This window comes from Heterodontus francisci, chromosome 2 (assembly GCF_036365525.1).
Source record: "Heterodontus francisci isolate sHetFra1 chromosome 2, sHetFra1.hap1, whole genome shotgun sequence".
NCBI classification, from domain to species: domain Eukaryota; kingdom Metazoa; phylum Chordata; class Chondrichthyes; order Heterodontiformes; family Heterodontidae; genus Heterodontus; species Heterodontus francisci.
This window is the reverse complement of record NC_090372.1, coordinates 19,934,117-19,953,279: the sequence shown is the minus strand read 5'-3', so window position 1 is coordinate 19,953,279 and position 19,163 is coordinate 19,934,117. Positions and strand designations below refer to the sequence as shown.

Below are 19,163 nucleotides of genomic sequence, written 5' to 3'. Positions count from 1 at the left end.
CCTGTTACAGTTCGAAATAGTCCTGGAAAGGAGAATACCATAATTTTAATTTTTAAGAACAACTCAAGTTCCTTAGAAATTCAATATAAAGTTTCAAAATTATCAGGATCTCGCCGACCGATATTAAGTCTAATTAAAAACTACCACTTGCTTCCATACCTGACAGGAGCCGAGGAGAATGTTATTGATTCTGTGAAACACTTAGCATTTAAGACTTGTGTTGAAGAATGGCCCTTTGTCACATTCTGGTTTATGTTCCATGCTGTTACATTCACAGAATTGAAACATATCACTTTTCCACGTAGCTTAAAATTCCCGCAGTGTACTATATTATTGCAAAAATAAATTGTTATACTGTCTTACTGGACTTTATGTAAATTGCAGCTAAAACTTTGGATCTTTGCTTTTTCAACTTTGCTTTGCAGTCTAGAATGTCTTGCATTAACACCGGTCACATTTTCAGGTGCCAAAGATGATATTTCATAGGCAGAAGGAAATTACAATTCTTCTACCATAAATGTGAGGACAGGGAAAAGAGGGATGCAGTTCTTTATTCCTAGTTGACAAATGCTCAGACAGAAGAAAGGTCTTAGATTCATACCAAGACTCATAAAGAAGTTTCTAGATGCACTGCAGTAAGGGAATGAAGATTGTCTTTTACAGCAGCCTTGTCTTGGGTACATCATCACCTCCAAGTCTCTCTCCAGTTCACACTTCACCATGACTTGAATAATAGATCACCATTTCTTTATCATTGCGGGATCAAAATCCTGAAATTCCCTATCTAGTAATATCATGCAAACATCATAAAAGCCAGGATAGTAGCACTTTACGGGAAGTCCCAGTACCAGCTTTTCAGGGCATCTAGAGATGGGCAGTAAAGGTCACTTTGCCAGTGTTAATGATATCCCAAGAACAAACAAAGGATTTAAACTTGATTTCAATCTGTCTTCCTGAAAGTATCATCAGGAATTGAACATTATTTTTTATCGCCAAAAATTGCAAATGATAAATTATTCTATCATTCTGCAAATTTCTGTCCTATAATATTTCTCCTACGCTCTGGAGGTCCTCACCGGCGCCAGGTTATTTTTGACACCAGCATATCTCCTGGCTCTCTTCTGCACCCTACTCCAGAGAGAAAGGCAAACACTTGGGTGCTTGACATCTAGGTTTTGATGCATCATAAAATCAACGTGGGGGAGTCTGAGTTATGGACGATTGTGCTCATCTCACTTTGCAATGTTTATTCATGCTGTCATAGTCATAAAGTTAAAATGATTCCACTCTAATATTATCTTCCCTCCCACAATACAAATTAAAACAAACAGATTCTTTTGAGCTGCCTTGCTACTGAAGATGTAGTTGGCTTTGTTCCCAGTGTAATTCATGGTCTGTGAAAGATCTAAAGGATCCCATATTGTAACTTTGGATATAGACTGGAATGAGTGATGATTGACTACACACAGCCAATCTATCATTCTAGGCATGAGTTGAATTCAAGTATACCATATTTATCCAGTAGCATCTACACATTCTGCACGCTCATTACCATCACAACACTTTAGGCTTCAAGTCATATGTTGCCATTTTTGAAGGCAGAATTTTTCTTAAATAAACATTGTTTAGTGTATTTTATATCTAAATATACAATTTATATCATGGTGGTATTGGGCTTTGGTTGACAGGTTCACATTAACTGTAGTTGTTTTGATGCCTCATGCAGTGACTGACTCCATTCACAGTCACTGGGTGAAATGATATCCCTAATGGTGCATATTGGCCAGTGGCACATACCTAAATCAGCCATTACAACAGAAAGTAGTAATCTTTTTGCAGATTTCCAGTACAGAATTGATGAGGCTGCTGTCAGGATGACATCATTCCTGTTTGAGGCAGTACAAATTGCTACTCAAATCATCTGAGCAGTAACTGGCAAATTTATTGCAGTAAATTTAGGGCTAAATGAGCAATATTGTGCATGACTTTCTTTGGGTCATGGAACATAATCTGGCGGAATATGGCTTTACACTTGGCACTACAGTCCTTTACATGTTTCGCCCTCAATAAAACGCATGCAGCTGCCAGTTTGTTATCACAGCCAAAATTCTCTCACTGTTACTTAGGGTTTGTAATAATTAAAATATATTTCAACGTCGCTATTCAAGGATATCTCCATCTCCTCCTCCTCTGTGGTTCTGGAGCTGAAATAGATAACCTTGGCTTTAGTTAGAGCCCTCCAGTCCTCCCTCTAACTTATCAGTTCATTTAATGTTCGAAACTGGATTTGGTCACCTCATCGGGATGTGATAAAATTGCAAGATGACGCACAGTCTTAATCAATTTTGATTCAGAAATCGCGTCAACCCACAAACATTACCACTACAGCCACAGTAATCATTCTTCTCTACGAAAGGGACGATATTCTGCTAAGCTATATGGCAAGCCTTTCCTTTGGGGAGAGAGGCATTGTGCAATATTTTCACCATGCTTATGTCACATGGAAATGTTACAGTGATGCACACCACTACTATTTGAATCATTGCATCGTGGGGCTGAGTTTCCTTGGGCTTCATGTTTGTGTGGGAATATAGGGTTTCCACTAAAACTACATCAGTGGCATGAGAAAAACTCCAAGGAAACTCTCCCCTTGTCTGTTCGTTAAAAAAAAAATCCACCAGATCCTTCCTCAAAGACTTTGTCTCTTCAAAATAAGTTGACCTTGCCATCCGGCCAATATTGTCACTCAAGCCACCTAACTTCCTTTGTTACCCCTCTCATGATGGCTGACGCTAAATGTATTCCCTTCCACACTGACCAGCTTCCCTTCAAAATCACTATCATCACCCCAGCTCCTCAAAAACACCACCTTGGCCATTCAGTCCTTGCAAATTACTGCCAAATCTCCAACCTCCCTTTCTTCTCAAGCCCTTGAATGTATTGTTGCCCATCTCTCTCGTTCCACCTTGTTTGAATCTCTCCAGTTCAGGTTCTGCTCCTCCCACATCATCGAAACTGCCCTAACAAAAGTTACAAATTACCTTCTCTGACTTTGGGCCTGGTGCATTACCTCTCCTTGACTTCTTTACACCTTTCTCCTTCAACACGTTTCTTCCATTGTCCAGCTCAGTGGGATTTTGAAGAATTTGAAGGGTGCAATTTTCTTACATAAACTCCCACCTGATGCTTTTGGGCTTCAAATCTTCATAAATAACATTGATGGAAGTGTCAAGTCGAATTGAAATCTGCTACCATCTTAGATACCACCAAGTGGATGCAGAAAGACTCGTTCCCATCAGATATCCAATCCCTGGGAAACTGCTGCAATGTTGTGCTATGTGGTCTTGTGCACCTGCTCATTTCTTGGGATACACATTAAAAATATATCAAGACTGGTTATTCCATACAAGGTGGTCTGTTGGTGCATTAAAAACAAACAACCCTCTATATCTACGCAATACCGAGAGTATTTGCAACAAATTATCTGGTTCAGGAGGTAATATTTGTACAGTAGCCATTCATGGGGATTGTAACAGCCAGTCAAGGATGTGAATGTTGGTTTCTTGCTAGTAAGGGAGCAACATCATAATTTTGGAACCTAAATAACCCATTCAATGTAAATGGAAAAACTGAGACTTTCTGTACATGGCTTCATTTGTCTGCTTGGTCCACAGGCCAGTGCTGGGAGGTCTTCTTTCCTCATCCTACCGACAGCATCAAGAGTCACTGGCAGCAGAGCGAGAGAAACGGCGTCAGGAGAGAGAGGAAAGACTACAGCGGATAGAACGCGAAGAAAGAAACCGATTCAAGTAAGATCTTGTGATGGGAAAAAGTGGAAAGAAATCAGTGAGCGACACAAAGGAGCTTAGAATCACACTTCTGTTTTTGAAATCCTGTCCACAGCAGAGTCTTGTGTTGGCCTTTCTCCAGGTGCTGAGTTGCCAGTCTCAGTTGGGTTTTGATCAGAGATAAAGTCACTAGCTTATGAGAATAAGGAACAATAGGCTGGGATTCTATATTAAGAATGCAGTAAACATAGACAAATGCAAAGACAAGTGGAAATCTAGCAGACTCTGAGAGCTATAAAAGGCAACAAAGGAACACAAGGAAAGTCGTAACAGCAGCAAAAAGGGAATATGATTAAAAACTTGCAAAGAATATTAAGTCTAACAGTAAAAGTTGTTAGAAATATATTAAGAAAAGGAGAGTCGCTAAGGGAAATGTGGGCCCGTTGAAGACCGACAGAGGTGTTAATGTAGTTAACAGCAGACTTGTTAAATGAGTACTTTGCATACGTCTTCACAGTAGAGGAAGAGGACAAAATACCAGTGACACAAGTGAAATTAAAAATAAATCAAGGAGAAGAATGTATGAATTTAATATAAGTTTAAAAAATGTTAATGAAAAATGTAATGAGACAAAGATCTCCATGGTTTCCACCCCAGTGTATCAAAAAGAAGTAGGCGAGGAAATTGCAGATGCATTAGTTGTAATCTTCCAAAGCTCTCTTGCTTCAGGAATTGGATTGGAAAATTGCAAATGACGCTCCATTATTTAAGAAGGGTTGAAAAGAGAGACAAGGGGCAGGATTATCAGAGATCAGTGGGGGTGGGAACTGAGGTAGGCAGGCACATACTTTCACGCTGCCAACTGTGGCATGCCGGTTTGCCAGCATCGGCATATAAGTCTCAAATAAGTTCCACCCTGACTTATTTTCGGGAAGGCTGAATCAGGCGCAGGACGTCTACCCACCCACAAGTTATAAGAGGCAAATGATCAGAGGCCGACAGTCAGCCTGTGAGGGCCCACCACCCTCCATGGTGTCAGGAGCGTGGCAGATGCCTGGATGCAGCCTCCCGGTGGCAGACCAGGCCAATGCTCCAGGATTACTTTAAAATTCCGAAATTTAACCTATTTTGAACAAGCAGAAAAGACACCAGCCCAAAGTTTGCCGAGACCTCCTTTACATATGTATGTCGACTCCTGAGATGTCCTCGTGGACCTGGCTGCAGTTTTAACTAGTGACCTAAGTGCGGAAAGCACTGTAGTTCACCAGCCAGAGTAAGACAGTGGAAAGAGGAACCGGGCCAGAAGAGGCCTGAACAGTTACTGTTTTGTTTTTCATTTTCACTTGTGGGGGGCAGATTGAAATGAAGTGTTCTTCGCGGCTCCACAAAGAGAGCCTCCCCTGCGCAGCTTACCCACCCTCACCTTTATGAATGTGAGATCCCCCGAACAAGAGAGACACCACCCCCCCCCCCCCCCCCCCTTCCCCCCGCAAAGCCAACTACCTGGTGTCAAGGAGCCACCTACAGGCCATGTGATTTCCTGCTGTTCCAGATGGAAAATCGGCCACCTACATTTAAATGAGGTTCGGGAGTTAAAACAGACCAGGCCATATTGCTGGTGCAGTCGGGAAGTCTGTTTCCAACTCACCTTGCTTCCCACCCATGCACCTAAAACCTGCCAGGGTTTAAATCAGGGCCAAAATTCTAGTTAAAACTTGCATTAGCTACTTTAAATTGCTTAATCAAATTTTGTTACAAGTTTTGAATGGATAAACAGCCTGTTGGTATGATACTTGCTTTCCCTGTTTATTTTTTGTGTTCTATTTGGCCATTAGCTCAGGCTATTTCCCCACATTATCTTGCGTTCGTCCACCTACAGAACATTTCTCACTTATGTTCCCCCCCCATTCCCCTTGTGCTGTTGAAAACCTGCTCCGTCGCTCCATCTGATAGTTGGATTGAATTCTCCAATGCTGTCCTTGTTTCGATCCTTCACAAACATCAATTAATTCAGAATTCAGTGCCCTTGGTCTAGTCTACACACCCATTAGTCTGCAATTGCCAAGCTCGATTGGCTCCCTCTTCCTGATTAAATCAACTAATGTTCTAGTTATTTATTTATTTAGAGATATAGCATTGAAACAGGCTGGTGTCTGTGCCGACCATCAACCACCCATTTATACTAATCCTACACTAATCCCATATTCCTACCACATCCCCACCTTCCCGATGTTCCCCTACCACCTACCTATACTAGGGGCAATTTATAATGGTCAATTTACCTATCGACCGGCAAGCCCTTTGGCTGTGGGAGGAAACCAGAGCACCCGGCGAAAACCCACGCGGTTCACAGGGAGAACTTGCAAACTCCGCACAGGCAGTACCCAGAATTGAACCCGGGTCGCTGGAGCTGTGAGGCTGCGGTCCTAACCACTGCGCCACTGTGCCGCCCAACTGTTGTCAGTTCCCACCATAGTCTTGCTGTCGTCCATCTAAGTGACCTTCGCCAGCCATCCATCCCTGTCCGCACATCCCTGTTCCTCTGATACTAGAATACTGCTTGTTCCTACTTTGTAATCCTAATCAGTAGCTGATATTTTACCGCTATACCCCGGCCCTTAAAATTCTTTTGTAAAACCATGTGGCCTTGCTAACTCCATTCCTGCTCTCAACGCCTGCCTCAAACTCTTCTCCCTATTCCTCAAATATTCTGACCTTTCCTGCTTACCTTCCATCTTCTGCCTTATTGATCAATGCAAGATGTTTTATTTTACTTAAAGAACATTGTGCACATGTGAGCCTGAGCTCTAAAGAAGGTGAAGACCTGTGTCATTTTGGAATTGTTTTGCTGTGTTTAAGGACACTAGTGTTTTTGATGTGAGTTATCTGCAGCCGTCATCATTTGTATAGAAATCTATTAGTCTCTCTTTAAATGCTGAAGGTTTTCTAAGTCTTTGAACGAATAGCTAGAGATAAAGTATCTGCTGACTTAGTGCCACTGTCTTCTCTGTAACTCTTTCTGATATCTCTTATTCCATTTCTTTATCTGCTCTGTCTTTTAGTCGGGAATATATAGAAAAACGAGAAGAGCAAAGACTGGCAAGAGAAGAAAGGTTTGCTTATTCTGTTAGAAGTGCACAAAACTATTTGTTTATTTAGGAAATAGTTTATTTTAATAAAACTAATCATCATAAAGGAGATTAGCATTTTCCGTAATCTTTGTGGTGTTGTTTTTAAGGGCCTAGTGTCGTTCCCGAACTGGCTACTTGGGATGCCTTCAGAAGGACTGCAGAACTAGGGCAAACCTATCTGGGATTAGATACCAGATCCTTTGAAGTTCAAATAATGAATGAAGGGAATCCAATATATCTCCTGATTGCATCATTCATAGAACGTTGTAAGGCTGAGCTTCTCAAAATTGCTCTCTGAAGTGATAATGGGTTTTCTTTGTGTCAAAGTTACAGTGGTGGTGTGGGACCAGGTCTGAGGAAATTCCCAGCCAGTGTACTTTTGTAGCATGCTTCTGCTACAAACCTGGAACCATGAATTGTTCCTGCTTCTGGACTGCTAAGGACTGCACCATAGCTTCTGCCACCTCCACCCTCCCCACCTCCCACCAACTTCATATAAAACAAACCACTCTCATTTTACACCATTAGTTAATATTGATGGTGATCACACATACACAGGTAGAGTGTGCACACTGTTACGACCGGGTGAGAAAGAGGTCTGGGGTTCCCTTTCAGCCTTCACAGTCTTACTGTAACAGTTTTATTTTTAAACACACTGTTTTTAACTCCCCCTTGGTGAATCCTTGTTCACTGCTTTCCAATTATAAGGCAAAGAAACGAGCACAAACATGCTTTTTTAGGTTTAAAGAAGAAAGGTGAAATCTTATTAAACTTAAGCTCTAATTCAGTTAACGACTATGAATATGCAATGCGACCACGCTAGCATGCATATGCAATCAACACACACAGATAGAGATAGAAAAAGTAGAAGGAAAATTAAAGTGGAAAAGTTTGAGACAATATCTGAAGAGTTGTTAAAGTTCTTCGAGCTCACTGTAGAGTCCTTGTTTGTAGGTGGATCTTGCTTTTCATTGGGGCCCAGTATTATTCTTAAACCTTGTTCACTGTAGGAGACTTTGCTCTCTTGGGGTTCATGTGTCTTCAGTGGGTTTTTGGAGTTCTGTGAGAAAGAGATGGGAGCAGACAGGAGAGGCTGTGGTGAGCCAGCCAGGAGAGGTCTTTTCAATCCAGGAGCAAAGAGCTTTCTGCCGGCTCTCAGTTCAAAACTCTGCAACATCCAGGTAGCCATGTGACTGACTGGTCTGACCACATATGTTTGTGGATTGAATTGGAGCAGGAAATAGCTCCTTTTGTCTGCAGGCACTATCTGTTAATGTGCAAAAATGTCTTTCCAGCCAGGGGCCTGGTACCCCCTTGTAACAGGCCTTCTCTTCCCAGCAACAATTTGAAATTTAATGTCCATGTGGCAAAATTAATGTGCCTCATTCTTGGCAGGTGGGAACCTGCATAACAATACGTACAGGCAGAGTGTGCACACACACTCAGTGTTACACGTTCACCCTCTTGCGCACATACGCAGAGTACTGACAGTAAATATGTAGGCTTAACCACCAGACTACCACCAACATTGAGTAATGGTAACCAGCAATCAGATACCACCCTTGGCCAGCAGTTGCCTACATTTTTCAATTCCAGCTACAGCATGGCAAATAGCACTGACCACTTGGCATTATGATATGAATCAATTACAAAGATGCTGCTTATAACATTTAAAATATTTGGTAAGATTATAATATACCAGAACTGAGAAGCTGTAACTATCAGGAAAGACTGAACAAGTTGGGACTCTTTTATAGAATGGTTACAGCACATAAGGAGGCCGTTCAGCCCGTTGAGGAGATTTACAAGAATGTTGCCAGGGCTTGAAAGTTGCAGCTATGAGGAAAGATTGGATCGGCTAGGGTTGTTTTCCTTTGAACAGAGGAGACGGAGGGGTGAATTAATTGAGGTGCACAAAATTATGAGGGGCCTAGATAGAGTAGACAGGAAGGACCTGATTCCCCTAGCGGAAAGGTCAATTACTGGGGGCACAGATTTAAGGTGATTGGTGGAAGGATTAGAGGGGACATGAGGAAAAACTTTTTCACCCAGAGGGTAGTTGGTGTCTGAAACTCACTGCCAGGAACCATGGTGGAGGCGGAAACCCTCATTTCTTTGAAAAGGTACCTGGACATGCATCTGAAGTGCTGTAACCTGCAAGGCTATGGACCAGGTGCTGGAAGGTGGGATTAGATTAGGCGGCTAGTTTTTTCGGCCGGCACGGACATGATGGGCTGAATGGCCTCCTTCTGTGCCATAATTATTCTATAGTTCTATCGTATCCGTGCCAGCTCTCCGTGGGCAGAATCTTCCCGGTCCAGCAGGGGTGGGCTTCAAGGTGGGACCGGGCGGAATTTCAGAGAAATACATGTCAGGTCAGGGGCCCAACATGTTACCACCTCCAGGTGATCTTCCCGGAGGTGGGCCATCACTGGCAAAGATGACCTGCCCAGCATCAGCGGGTGGCCAATCTGCATGATTAACTGCCCATTTATGGGCTGAATGTATATGCTGCTGGGAAGTTCCTGGTGGCAGACGGGGCCCCCCACTGAGGGGCAAGCCTGGCAGGTGACTGGAGGTTGCATTTTCCTTCTGACATTGGCAGCCCCCACTTCTGGGAGTGAGGCCACTGTTATTCCAAGGCCGCAGGCTCTCTGATTGGGCCTGCAGCCTCAGGGACCCGCCAGCCTCTAAATTGGCCATCTCTTGGAAGATCTCCCAGGCAGGCGCCCTGACAGTCAGTGCAGGGTCGGGCGCCAGAAATGGTCCTGACTCATGGTCGTAGCCTAAGAACAGAAGATTCCGCCCTGCAGGAGCAACTCAGCTAATCCCACTCCCCCCCTGTCTTTTTCCTGTAGCCCTACAATTTTTTTTTTTCTTCAAGGCTTATCCAATCTGTTTTTGATCCTGGTTGCATGGAGCATAAACACCGGCATAGACCAGTTGGTAAATTGTGGCGAGTCGAAGAGACTTAGTAGTTGGCAGGAAAAAAGACAGAGGCGCAAGGGGAGAGCCAACTGTGCAACAGCCCCAACAAACAAATTTCTCTGCAGCACCTGTGGAAGAGCCTGTCACTCCAGAATTGGCCTTTATAGCCACTCCAGGCGCTGCTTCACAAACCACTGACCACCTCCAGGCGCGTATCCATTGTCTCTCGAGATAAGGAGGCCCAAAAGAAAAGACCAGTTGGGCTGAATGCCTTGTTTCAGTGCACTTTTGGAGTTTGAGTCAGTGCTGTTCTCCATTACTCACATTTGCTAGTGCCTTATATGTTTCATTTTTGAACTTTACCTGCTTTTAAATTGACTAAGTCAGAACAAAACGAAACATAGCAAGCAACGAATCTACTGTTTGGATCTATTTCCAATTTTTTTAGTGGGCACATACTGTACAGGTGTCACCTTTTGGTTGTCTTCTCAATACAGGAATGTCATTTGCAAATCAATGGACTCACCACCGATACCCACTCATTCTCCCCTTCTTTGCGGCAGTCTTCGTAGTACCCACTTAGAGGTTGATTTAAAAAGGTGCCAAAGATAATGGGGGAAATGTTATGCTCTTTCCCTGTGACGGATTGTGGCAGAGGTGGGGGGACTGGGCGGGAAGGCCTGTGAATGGCCTTCCCGCCCCACCACCAATTGAGGCCCTTAACTGGACAATTAATCCCCAATTAAGGGCCTCTTCCTGCTGCAGCCGCTATTAGCTGTGCGGCGGGTGGCCCTGTCCCACACGGGAAGCATGGCATGGAAAACCATGTGGGCTGCTTCCCGGCTCCGGGGGGTGCATGTTAAAAGCCACTTAGTGTCTGAATGAGGGAATGGGAACGGGGGAGCCTGCTGAGAGCCACTGCCTGCCCTTGGTGCCAACCCCCATCCCCCCAACTGTGACCCCCAATCCACAAGACCCCTCCCGCCCTGGCCTACCGGTGGCCTCGGTCCAACGATGCCCTTCGGCCTGCGGTAGGTGCTCCTCCCACAGCAGCCATAGTCTCCGCAATCGTACTCCAAGGGTGGGACTTCCGGCGATGGGGTCCTTGATCCTGTGGAAGGTCTGCCGTTGTCCACCTAAGTGCTTGATTGGCACAAGATTCTGTGGCCCTTCTGGAGAAGAGGCGAGATGGGAATCTAGGTCACTTTTCCAGATGTTGAGACGCCCGCTGCCAAAATAAAATTCCATCGCCCCCCCCACTCCACCCCCCCCCCCCCAATGTGGCTCTTGAAATGAAGAGAAAAAAAATGGGTGAAAATGTATCTTGTTTTGAGGGCATATAAGTTTGCTCATTAGTATGAAGATATTGTGCTGAGAATTGTGACTGTTTCCCATTAGGTTCTGTGCCAAGTACTCCCAGATACAGACTAAAGGGAACTACAGACTAGTTAGCCTTACATCAGTAGTGGGGAAAATGCTAGAGCCTATTATAAAGGATGTGATAGCTGAACACCTGGAAAGCATAAATGGGATTGGGCAAAGTCAGAATGGGTTTACGAAAGGGAAATCCTGCTTAACAAATCTGCTGGAGTTTTTTGAGGATGTAAATAGTATAATAGATAAGGGAGAATCAGTGGATGTGGTGTATTTGGATTTTCAGAAAGCTTTTGATAAGGTCCCACATAAGAGGTTAGTGTGCAAAATTAAAGCACATGTGATTGGGGGTAATATACTGGCATGGATTGAGAATTGGTTGACAGACAGGAAACAGACTCGGAATAAATGGGTCTTTTTCTGGGTGGCAGGCAGTGACTAGTGGGGTACCGCAAGGATCAGTGCTTGGGCCCCAGCGATTCACAATATATATTAATGACTTGGGTGAGGGAACTAAATGTAACATTTCCAAGTTTGCAGACGACCCAAAGCTGGGGGGGAATGTGAGCTGTGAGGAGGATGCAAAGAGGCTCCAATGTGATTTGGACAAGTTGGGTGAGTGGGCAAATGCATGGCAGATGCAGTATAATGTGGATAAATGTGAGGTTATCCACTTTGGTTGTAAAAACAGAAAGGCAGATTATTATCTGAATGGTGATAGATTGGGAAAGGGGGAGGCGCAATGAGACCTGGGTGTCCTTGTACACCAGTCGCTGAAAGCAAGCATTCAGGTGCAGCAAGCAATTAGGAAGGTGAATGATATGCTAGCCTTCATTGCAAGAGGATTTGAGTACAGGAGCAAGGATGTCTTAGTGCAGTTATACAGGGCCTTGGTGAGACCACATCTAGAGTATTGTGTGCAGTTTTGGTCTCCTTATCATGGAGGGCGTGCAAAAAAGATTTACTTGACTGATTCCTGGGATGGCGGGATTTGATGTATTGGGTTGACTAGGCCTAAATTCACTAGCGTTTAGAAGAATGAGAGGCATCTCATGGAAACCTATAAAATTCTAACAGGACTAGACAGGCTAGATGCAGGGAGGATGTTCCCGATAGTTGGGGAGTCCAGAATCAGGGGTCACGGTCTCAGGATACGGGGTATGCCATTTAAAACTGAGATAAGGAGAAATGTCTTCACTGAGTGTGGTGAACCTGTGGAATTCTCTTCCATAGAAGGCAGTGGAGGCCAAGTCATTAAATATATTCAAGAAGGAGATAGATATATTTCTTAATGCCAAAGGGATCAAGGGATATGGGGAAAAAGCGGGAACAGGGTATTGAATTAGACGATCAGCCATGATCTTTTTTCAACAGCAGAGCAGGCCCAAAGGGCCAAATGGCCTACTCTTGCTGCTATTTTCTGTGTTTCTATGTTTCTGCTCATCCATAGAGCAATTCTGTACTGCACCAGTTTGACCTTTCTACTTGCTGCCCAAGCATCACCTTGGCCTTTCCAAATGAGGATTCTAATGGATGGGTAGTTGTGGGATGTGACATGTTTTGATAACTCTGGCACAAATTTTGGCATGAATACACAACAGGATGTCTTATTTTGTTCCTGTGTTAACATTTTTTATGGAATTATTAACAAGAGAAATTTCCACTCCCACGACTATCCAAACTTAAGAACTTTACAGCTGCCAAAGAGGTGCAGCTCTTCCACCCCCCCCCCCCCCCCATCTGTCTGGGCTGTATTACAGTCTGGGCTGCAGAGAGAATTGCTACCAATAAGAGAATACACAATAAATGGGGGATATTGAGAGGGGTAGAAGAAGTGAGACAGCTTGGAATGCATGTCCATAGGTCCCTGAAGGTGACAGGACAGGTAGATAGAGTGGTGAAGAAGGCATATGGAATGCTTTCCTTTATTGGCTGAGGTATAGAATTCAAAATTAGGGATGTAATGCTGGAACTGTATAAAACGCTGGAGTATTGCGTACAGTTCTGGTCACCGCAATACAGGAAGGACATAATTGCTCTGGAGAGAGTACAGAGGAGATTTACAAGAATGTTGCCAGGGCTTGACAGTTGCAGCTATGAGTAAAGATTGGATAGGCTAGGGTTGTTTTCCTTCGAACAGAGGAGGCTGAGGGGTGATTTAATTGAGGTGCACAAAATTATGAGGGGCCTAGATAGAGTAGACAGGAAGGACCTGTTTTCCCTAGCGGAGAGGTCAATTGCCAGGGGCACAGATTTAAGATGATCTGTAGGAGGATTAGAGGGGACATGGGGAAAAACTTTTTCACCCAGAGGGTGGTGGGTGTCTGGAATTCATCGCCAGGAATGGTGGTGGAGGCAGAAACCCTCAACTCTTTTTTAAAAGGTACCTGGACATGCACCTGACGTGCTGTAACCTGCAAGGCTATAGACCAAGTGCTAGAAGGTAGAATTAGATTGGGCGGCACTTTTTTCAGCCGGCACAGACATGATGGGTTGAATGGCCTCCTTCTGTACTGTAATTTCTCTTTGGTTCTTTGTTCCTGGATATATTTTGGTGTCCTTTTGGTGTGCTTTTCAGCACTGTTGATTATATTTAACCTATTTTACAGAGACTCATTTAATTTTAGTTCCATGCAAATAGTTATTGGAAAAAATTCTGACTAAAAATAAATCTGAAGAGGTTTGGCTTGGAGCAGTCAGGACTGAGTTATTTTAATGCCAATGTTTTTAAGTATGAGGAGTATGATTGGTAGCATGCAGTAATAAACAGCTCAGAAGCACTGTCCATGCAAATGCAAAACAGATGTATTTTTCTTTTCCCTAAGCAGCTTTTGATGACTAGACCCAACATGACGTAAAGTTCCACATTGTTGGAATAGATGCAGATTCAAGGAGGCGAGGCAATGTTTAGAAGGTGGTGAAAGCTCCTGTGTCACTTTGCATCAAGGATCTGAAAGGAATGGAAAAGACCCCACTGATAAATACCTCTTGTAAACTGTTGGTGTGTTTAAGCTTTCTTGCAGTCCGTCTGCAGGTAAACTCAAGCTGCAGCCATTTCGTCTTTCCTTAGATTTGGGCTCAGTGTGGTTTAGTCGTTTATTTTGGCAGTATTTCTGGCTGAGGATGTGAGAGAGAGTTTGCAGTGTAATGCACGCGATACATTACTTGCTGAAGCTTACGTGGGCTTCTTTTCAGATACAAATACCTGGAAAAATTAGCAGCGGAGGAATATGAGAAGGAAGCCAGGAATCGGGTGCCACGGGCACGGAGCGACCTTTCCCTCAGCCTGAGTTCACCTGCAGCCCCATCTTCCCCCATCCCGAGTTGTGGGACTCTGTCCCCTGCAAAGCCCCAGGAGGAGTCCAAGCCTCCATCCACACCGCGTGAATCACCGCAGCCTTTAGAACGTGAGTACCTAGAGAAACGCAGTAAGATTGCTTTTTGCCTGCATGTGTAACTGGGTTTGCAGCAATCCAGAGATCATCCAGACAAAGATGAATGGGGGTGTGCATTTCTATTCGAGGTTTTAGAACACTGTTGACCATTGCAGCAGGCAGAGACAGTAGGGTTACTGATTAAACTGAGGTTTAGTTTCCACAATTTGCAGGTTTTTTGTGCACTTCTGGATATGTTTGCACTAATTTAACAGGGTCATTAACCATTTCTTGTAAATGAGCAAACTACCGTGGTAATTGTGCAAAAAGGAATTTAGGGATAGATTGTGCACTGGAGAGCATTGAGCGATGGGAGCGTGTGGTGGGAATTCGAACGTGACAGTTTGCACACACCACTCAATTTTGCCCATTTTTCTAATGGAAAGAAACTTTGTAGGGGAACCAGAACTCCTGCTGCTCTCCTTCCTCATGCAAGGCTCTGTGCTAGGATCAATAATTCATCAAATTTACCTTTGCATATGAATGCATTAACCAGTGCACAAAAATAATGCAGAAGAAATGTAGCATCAAAGAATAAATTGATGTTTTTATTACTCATGTTTTTTTCTGTCTCTCCTGAAGGAAATGATTCTTAATGGTGCACAGTTTCATGCCAACTGATTGCATGTGCCTTGGCAGAACTTGCGACCGGTGATAATGTTGTGAAGGGCATCACAACTCAGCCTGACTTTGGCTTTCCTAAAGTGCGCGGTCTGCAGAATTCCTGCATGTGATTGTAAGCCAGTGAACCTCTCATTGAATTACAATCCTGAGCAGGAATCTGGTCCCATCACTTTTGTTTGTCCACCTTGCCTCTAGCCCCAGGGCACTGAGGTTAATTATACAGTGGCCACCACTGACTAGCTGAGATGATGGAGGATCCAGTCTGGGACTTTTCCAATCTCCATTGATGGCTATTCTAACAACCAACACATGTACCCTGTTGTCCATTGGGCGAGACGAGAAACATAGAAACATAGAGAGATACAGCATTGAAACAGGCCCTTCGGCCCACCGAGTCTGTGCCGACTAACAACCACCCATTTATACTAATCCTACATTAATCCCATATTCTCCTACCACCTACCTACAGTAGGGGCAATTTACAAGGGCAAATTTATCTATCAACCTGCAAGTCTTTGGCTGTGGGAGGAAACCAGAGCACCCGGCGGAAACCCACGCAGTCACAGGGAGAACTTGCAAACTCCGCACAGACAGTACCCAGAACCAAACCCGGGTCCCTGGAGCTGTGAGGCTGCGGACCACTGTGCCGCCCCTTTTTTTTTTACTAGAAAACCCATCACATTTATTGGTGTGTACATTTTCTTTTTAACAAAACTGATTAAACCAGTGATTCTGGAATGTTCGGATATCTATACAGCCTAGAAGCCCAGGAACAGTATCAAGTTAATGGGAATCTCCCAGCTCAGTCACTTATTATGAAAGCATTGTGCCTAGTCAGAGGGTCAAGTGTCTGCAGCTCACTGCCCATCACAGGCACACAACTCATTCTTTGGAAATGGCAAATGGTTTCTCCACCTCAATCTTGCCAGAGTCTACAATGACCACATCTTTCAGTGGTTTATCTCTAGTTAAAAGTATTTTAAGTGAGCTGGTTTTCTTTTACTTTCCATTGCTGCCTATGAAGACCCTTGACTTTAAAGCAACAATGACATCTGAGACCAGTTGGATTGATGCCCAGATTTTGATGGGGGAGAGAGTATTGTGTTCTTCGGATTGAGATGCAGAGTCTCAGCGAGCAACCCACCTAAGTGGGATAAACTGCTTCAATGTGCCTATAAAGATTTCCTAGCCAGTATTATATTGTTCAAAACATATACAGTTACAGATTTACAGGTGTTGACTGTGGCTCAGTAATAGTGCTCTTACAACTGTGTCAGAGGTTGTAGGTTCAAGTCCCACTTCTGAGACTTCAGCACATAAGTAGTGAAGGCGTGCTGCAGTGTCAGGGGCCTCACCTGCCTTCTCAGGTGGATATGAAATATCCTATGGCACTATCCAAGGAAGAGCAGGGGAGTTCTAGCCAATATTTATCCCTCGACCAACATCAGTAAAACAGACTTCTCCTTCGTTTGTCAGAGCTTGTGCACAAATTGGCTGTCGCTTACCTGCAGTACAACAATGACTTCATTTCAAAAGTACTTCATTTGGCTGCAAGGTGCTTTGGAATATTTTGAAGTTGTGGAAAACGCAATATGAATTAATTTCTTTCCCTCATTTTACTCGGTAAAAAGTCTGTTTTATTTCTGAATAGTTTTCTTGAACCTCGGAGTCGATGAGAATCTCCGCAGTGGGTTTTTTGCAGTGTGCAAGCTTGGCTGTGAAACACAACAGGCTTTTATAACTTGGCTTGAAATGTAGTACCAGCAATCTGGATACACCAGATACTGTGATTATTTGCAAGACACTTGAGCCAGATCTCATTTCTGCACAGTCTATAAACATGTGAAGGGAGCTCTATTTGTCTTCACAAATATAACCCTTCATACGGATTGCGAGTGCACTGCAAACTGTATCAGAAAACTGATGGTGGATAATTTATTTGCAGCATTGCAGGAGATAGTTTTCCTTAAAATGAGTTATCAAGACTTGAAATCTATGTTGCACAATGGTAGAATTTGCTCGTAAAATGTCATAATCGAAGTGACACAATTTCTAACTGCAGTGAATTACAGGTAATCAATGGTCATATTCTCAGGTTTAAGAAAAACACATGGCCTAAACCCTCAGGAACTGCAATAACAGTTAAATAACAAAAATCTAAACTTCAGTAAAATTGCCAGTACTAACCTATTTTGTTTCAAAATGTGAATGATTTTTAAAATTTTGTATATTTTCTTAATTCTGCATTATTACTATTAATATTGGTCAAATGGTGAAAAAGAGTTTGTGCAGAGATGAAAGATTGAAAAAATTTGTATCCTACAAGCTGAAATAATTTTTCAGTATTCAAAGGCTGAGTGAAATGGCAGATGGTTGTGGTTGTCAGAGGCTGCAGGAGTTCCTAAGGGGAGAAACCTTGCCCCAACTATCTTCAGCTTCATCAATGACCTTGCCTCTATATCCTGAGGTTAGAAGTGGAGCTGTTTGCTTACGATTGCACAGTGTTCAGCTCCATTTGCAATTCCCATGAGGCAGTCCATATCAATGTGTAGTAAGACCTGGCCAACATTCAGGCTTGGGTTAATAAGTGGTAAGTAACATCTGTGCCACGCAATGACCATCTCCATCAAGATAAATGCTAACTATCTCCCCTTGACACTCAGTGGCATTACCATTGCCAAGTCTCCCACCATCAACATTCCAGGGGTTGTCATTGACCAGAAACTCAACTGGACCAGCCACATAAATACCGTGACTACTAGAACAGTTAAGAAGTTGGGTACTCTGTAGCGAGTGGCTTATCTCCTGACTCCCCATATTCTCTCTGCCACCTACAAGGCACAAGACAGGAATCTGTTGGAATACTGTCCACTTTACTGGATCGGTCCATCTCCAACAGCGCTCAAGATGTTCATCTCTATCCAGGACAAAGCAGTCCGCCTGATCAACACCCATCCACCACCTTAACTATACAATCCTTCCACCACTAGAATACTATAGCTGCAGTTCAAAGGTTACTCAGCAGCAACTCATCAAGGATTCTTTGATAGCACCTGCCAAACCTACAACTTCTACAACCCAGAAGGATAAGAGAAGCAGGTGCATGGAAACACTGTCCCCTCCAAATTACGCACCATCCTGACTTGGATATATATCATTGTTCCTTTATTGTCACTGGTTTAAAATCCTGGAAACGCCCTACCTAACAGCTACCTAACTGTGCGACTGGACTGCAGCTTTTCAAATAGAAGGCACACCACCATCACCACCATCTTCTCCAGGGCAACTAAGGATGGGCAATAATTGCCAACCTTGCCAACTATGCTTGCATTCTGATAATCAGATCTTTTTTAAAAGCAAAAGGAAGATAAACTAGCAACTCCCCATAGGGCAACATAGAGACAATGAACAGGTGGACATGCATGGTCACCCAGGCGCATTGAGGTGTGCAAGCATGACTTTGGGGTGACAAAAATCAGCAGTCTGTTGGACTGCACACTGAGGGCTGAATTTAATGAGTCCCCCGGAGACGGGTTAGGAGGTTGGGGGAGCCTGTAGAATTGCGGCGGGAGGCGGAGGAAGTTGGGGGTGGGATAGGCAGATGACAGCCTTTCTGCCTGGAGGCCAATTGGGGCTCTTCCTGCTGCCACTGAGATTAAGCCAGCGGCGGGAGAGGCCTCTACCACGTGGGTGGTGAATCAAGGTGAACTCTCTGCAGGCTTGGGGTGGAGGGCCCTCCTTTGCAATTCTACAGGCCCCACCCACTTCCTAACCCATCACCAGGGAGGCTCATTTAATTCAGCCCTTAGTGTGCAGTCCAACAGACTCCACAGAGGGCCCCATCTGGCAAACAACCCACCTCCCCTACTCAAGTCACCCATACT

General features: G+C 44.0%; 1 protein-coding gene across 7 annotated transcripts in view; it reads left to right on the top strand.

The window, feature by feature from the left end:
* fhod3b (formin homology 2 domain containing 3b) overlaps positions 1–19,163 on the top strand; it is a 603,766-nt gene that overhangs the window by 478,572 nt on the left and 106,031 nt on the right. For all 7 annotated transcript variants that reach the window (XM_068055417.1, XM_068055443.1, XM_068055407.1 and 4 more), the window contains 2 exons: positions 3,675–3,809; positions 14,417–14,628. In XM_068055417.1, coding sequence (XP_067911518.1) covers positions 3,675–3,809; positions 14,417–14,628 — 347 coding nt within the window. The remainder of the gene's footprint in view (positions 1–3,674; positions 3,810–14,416; positions 14,629–19,163) is intronic.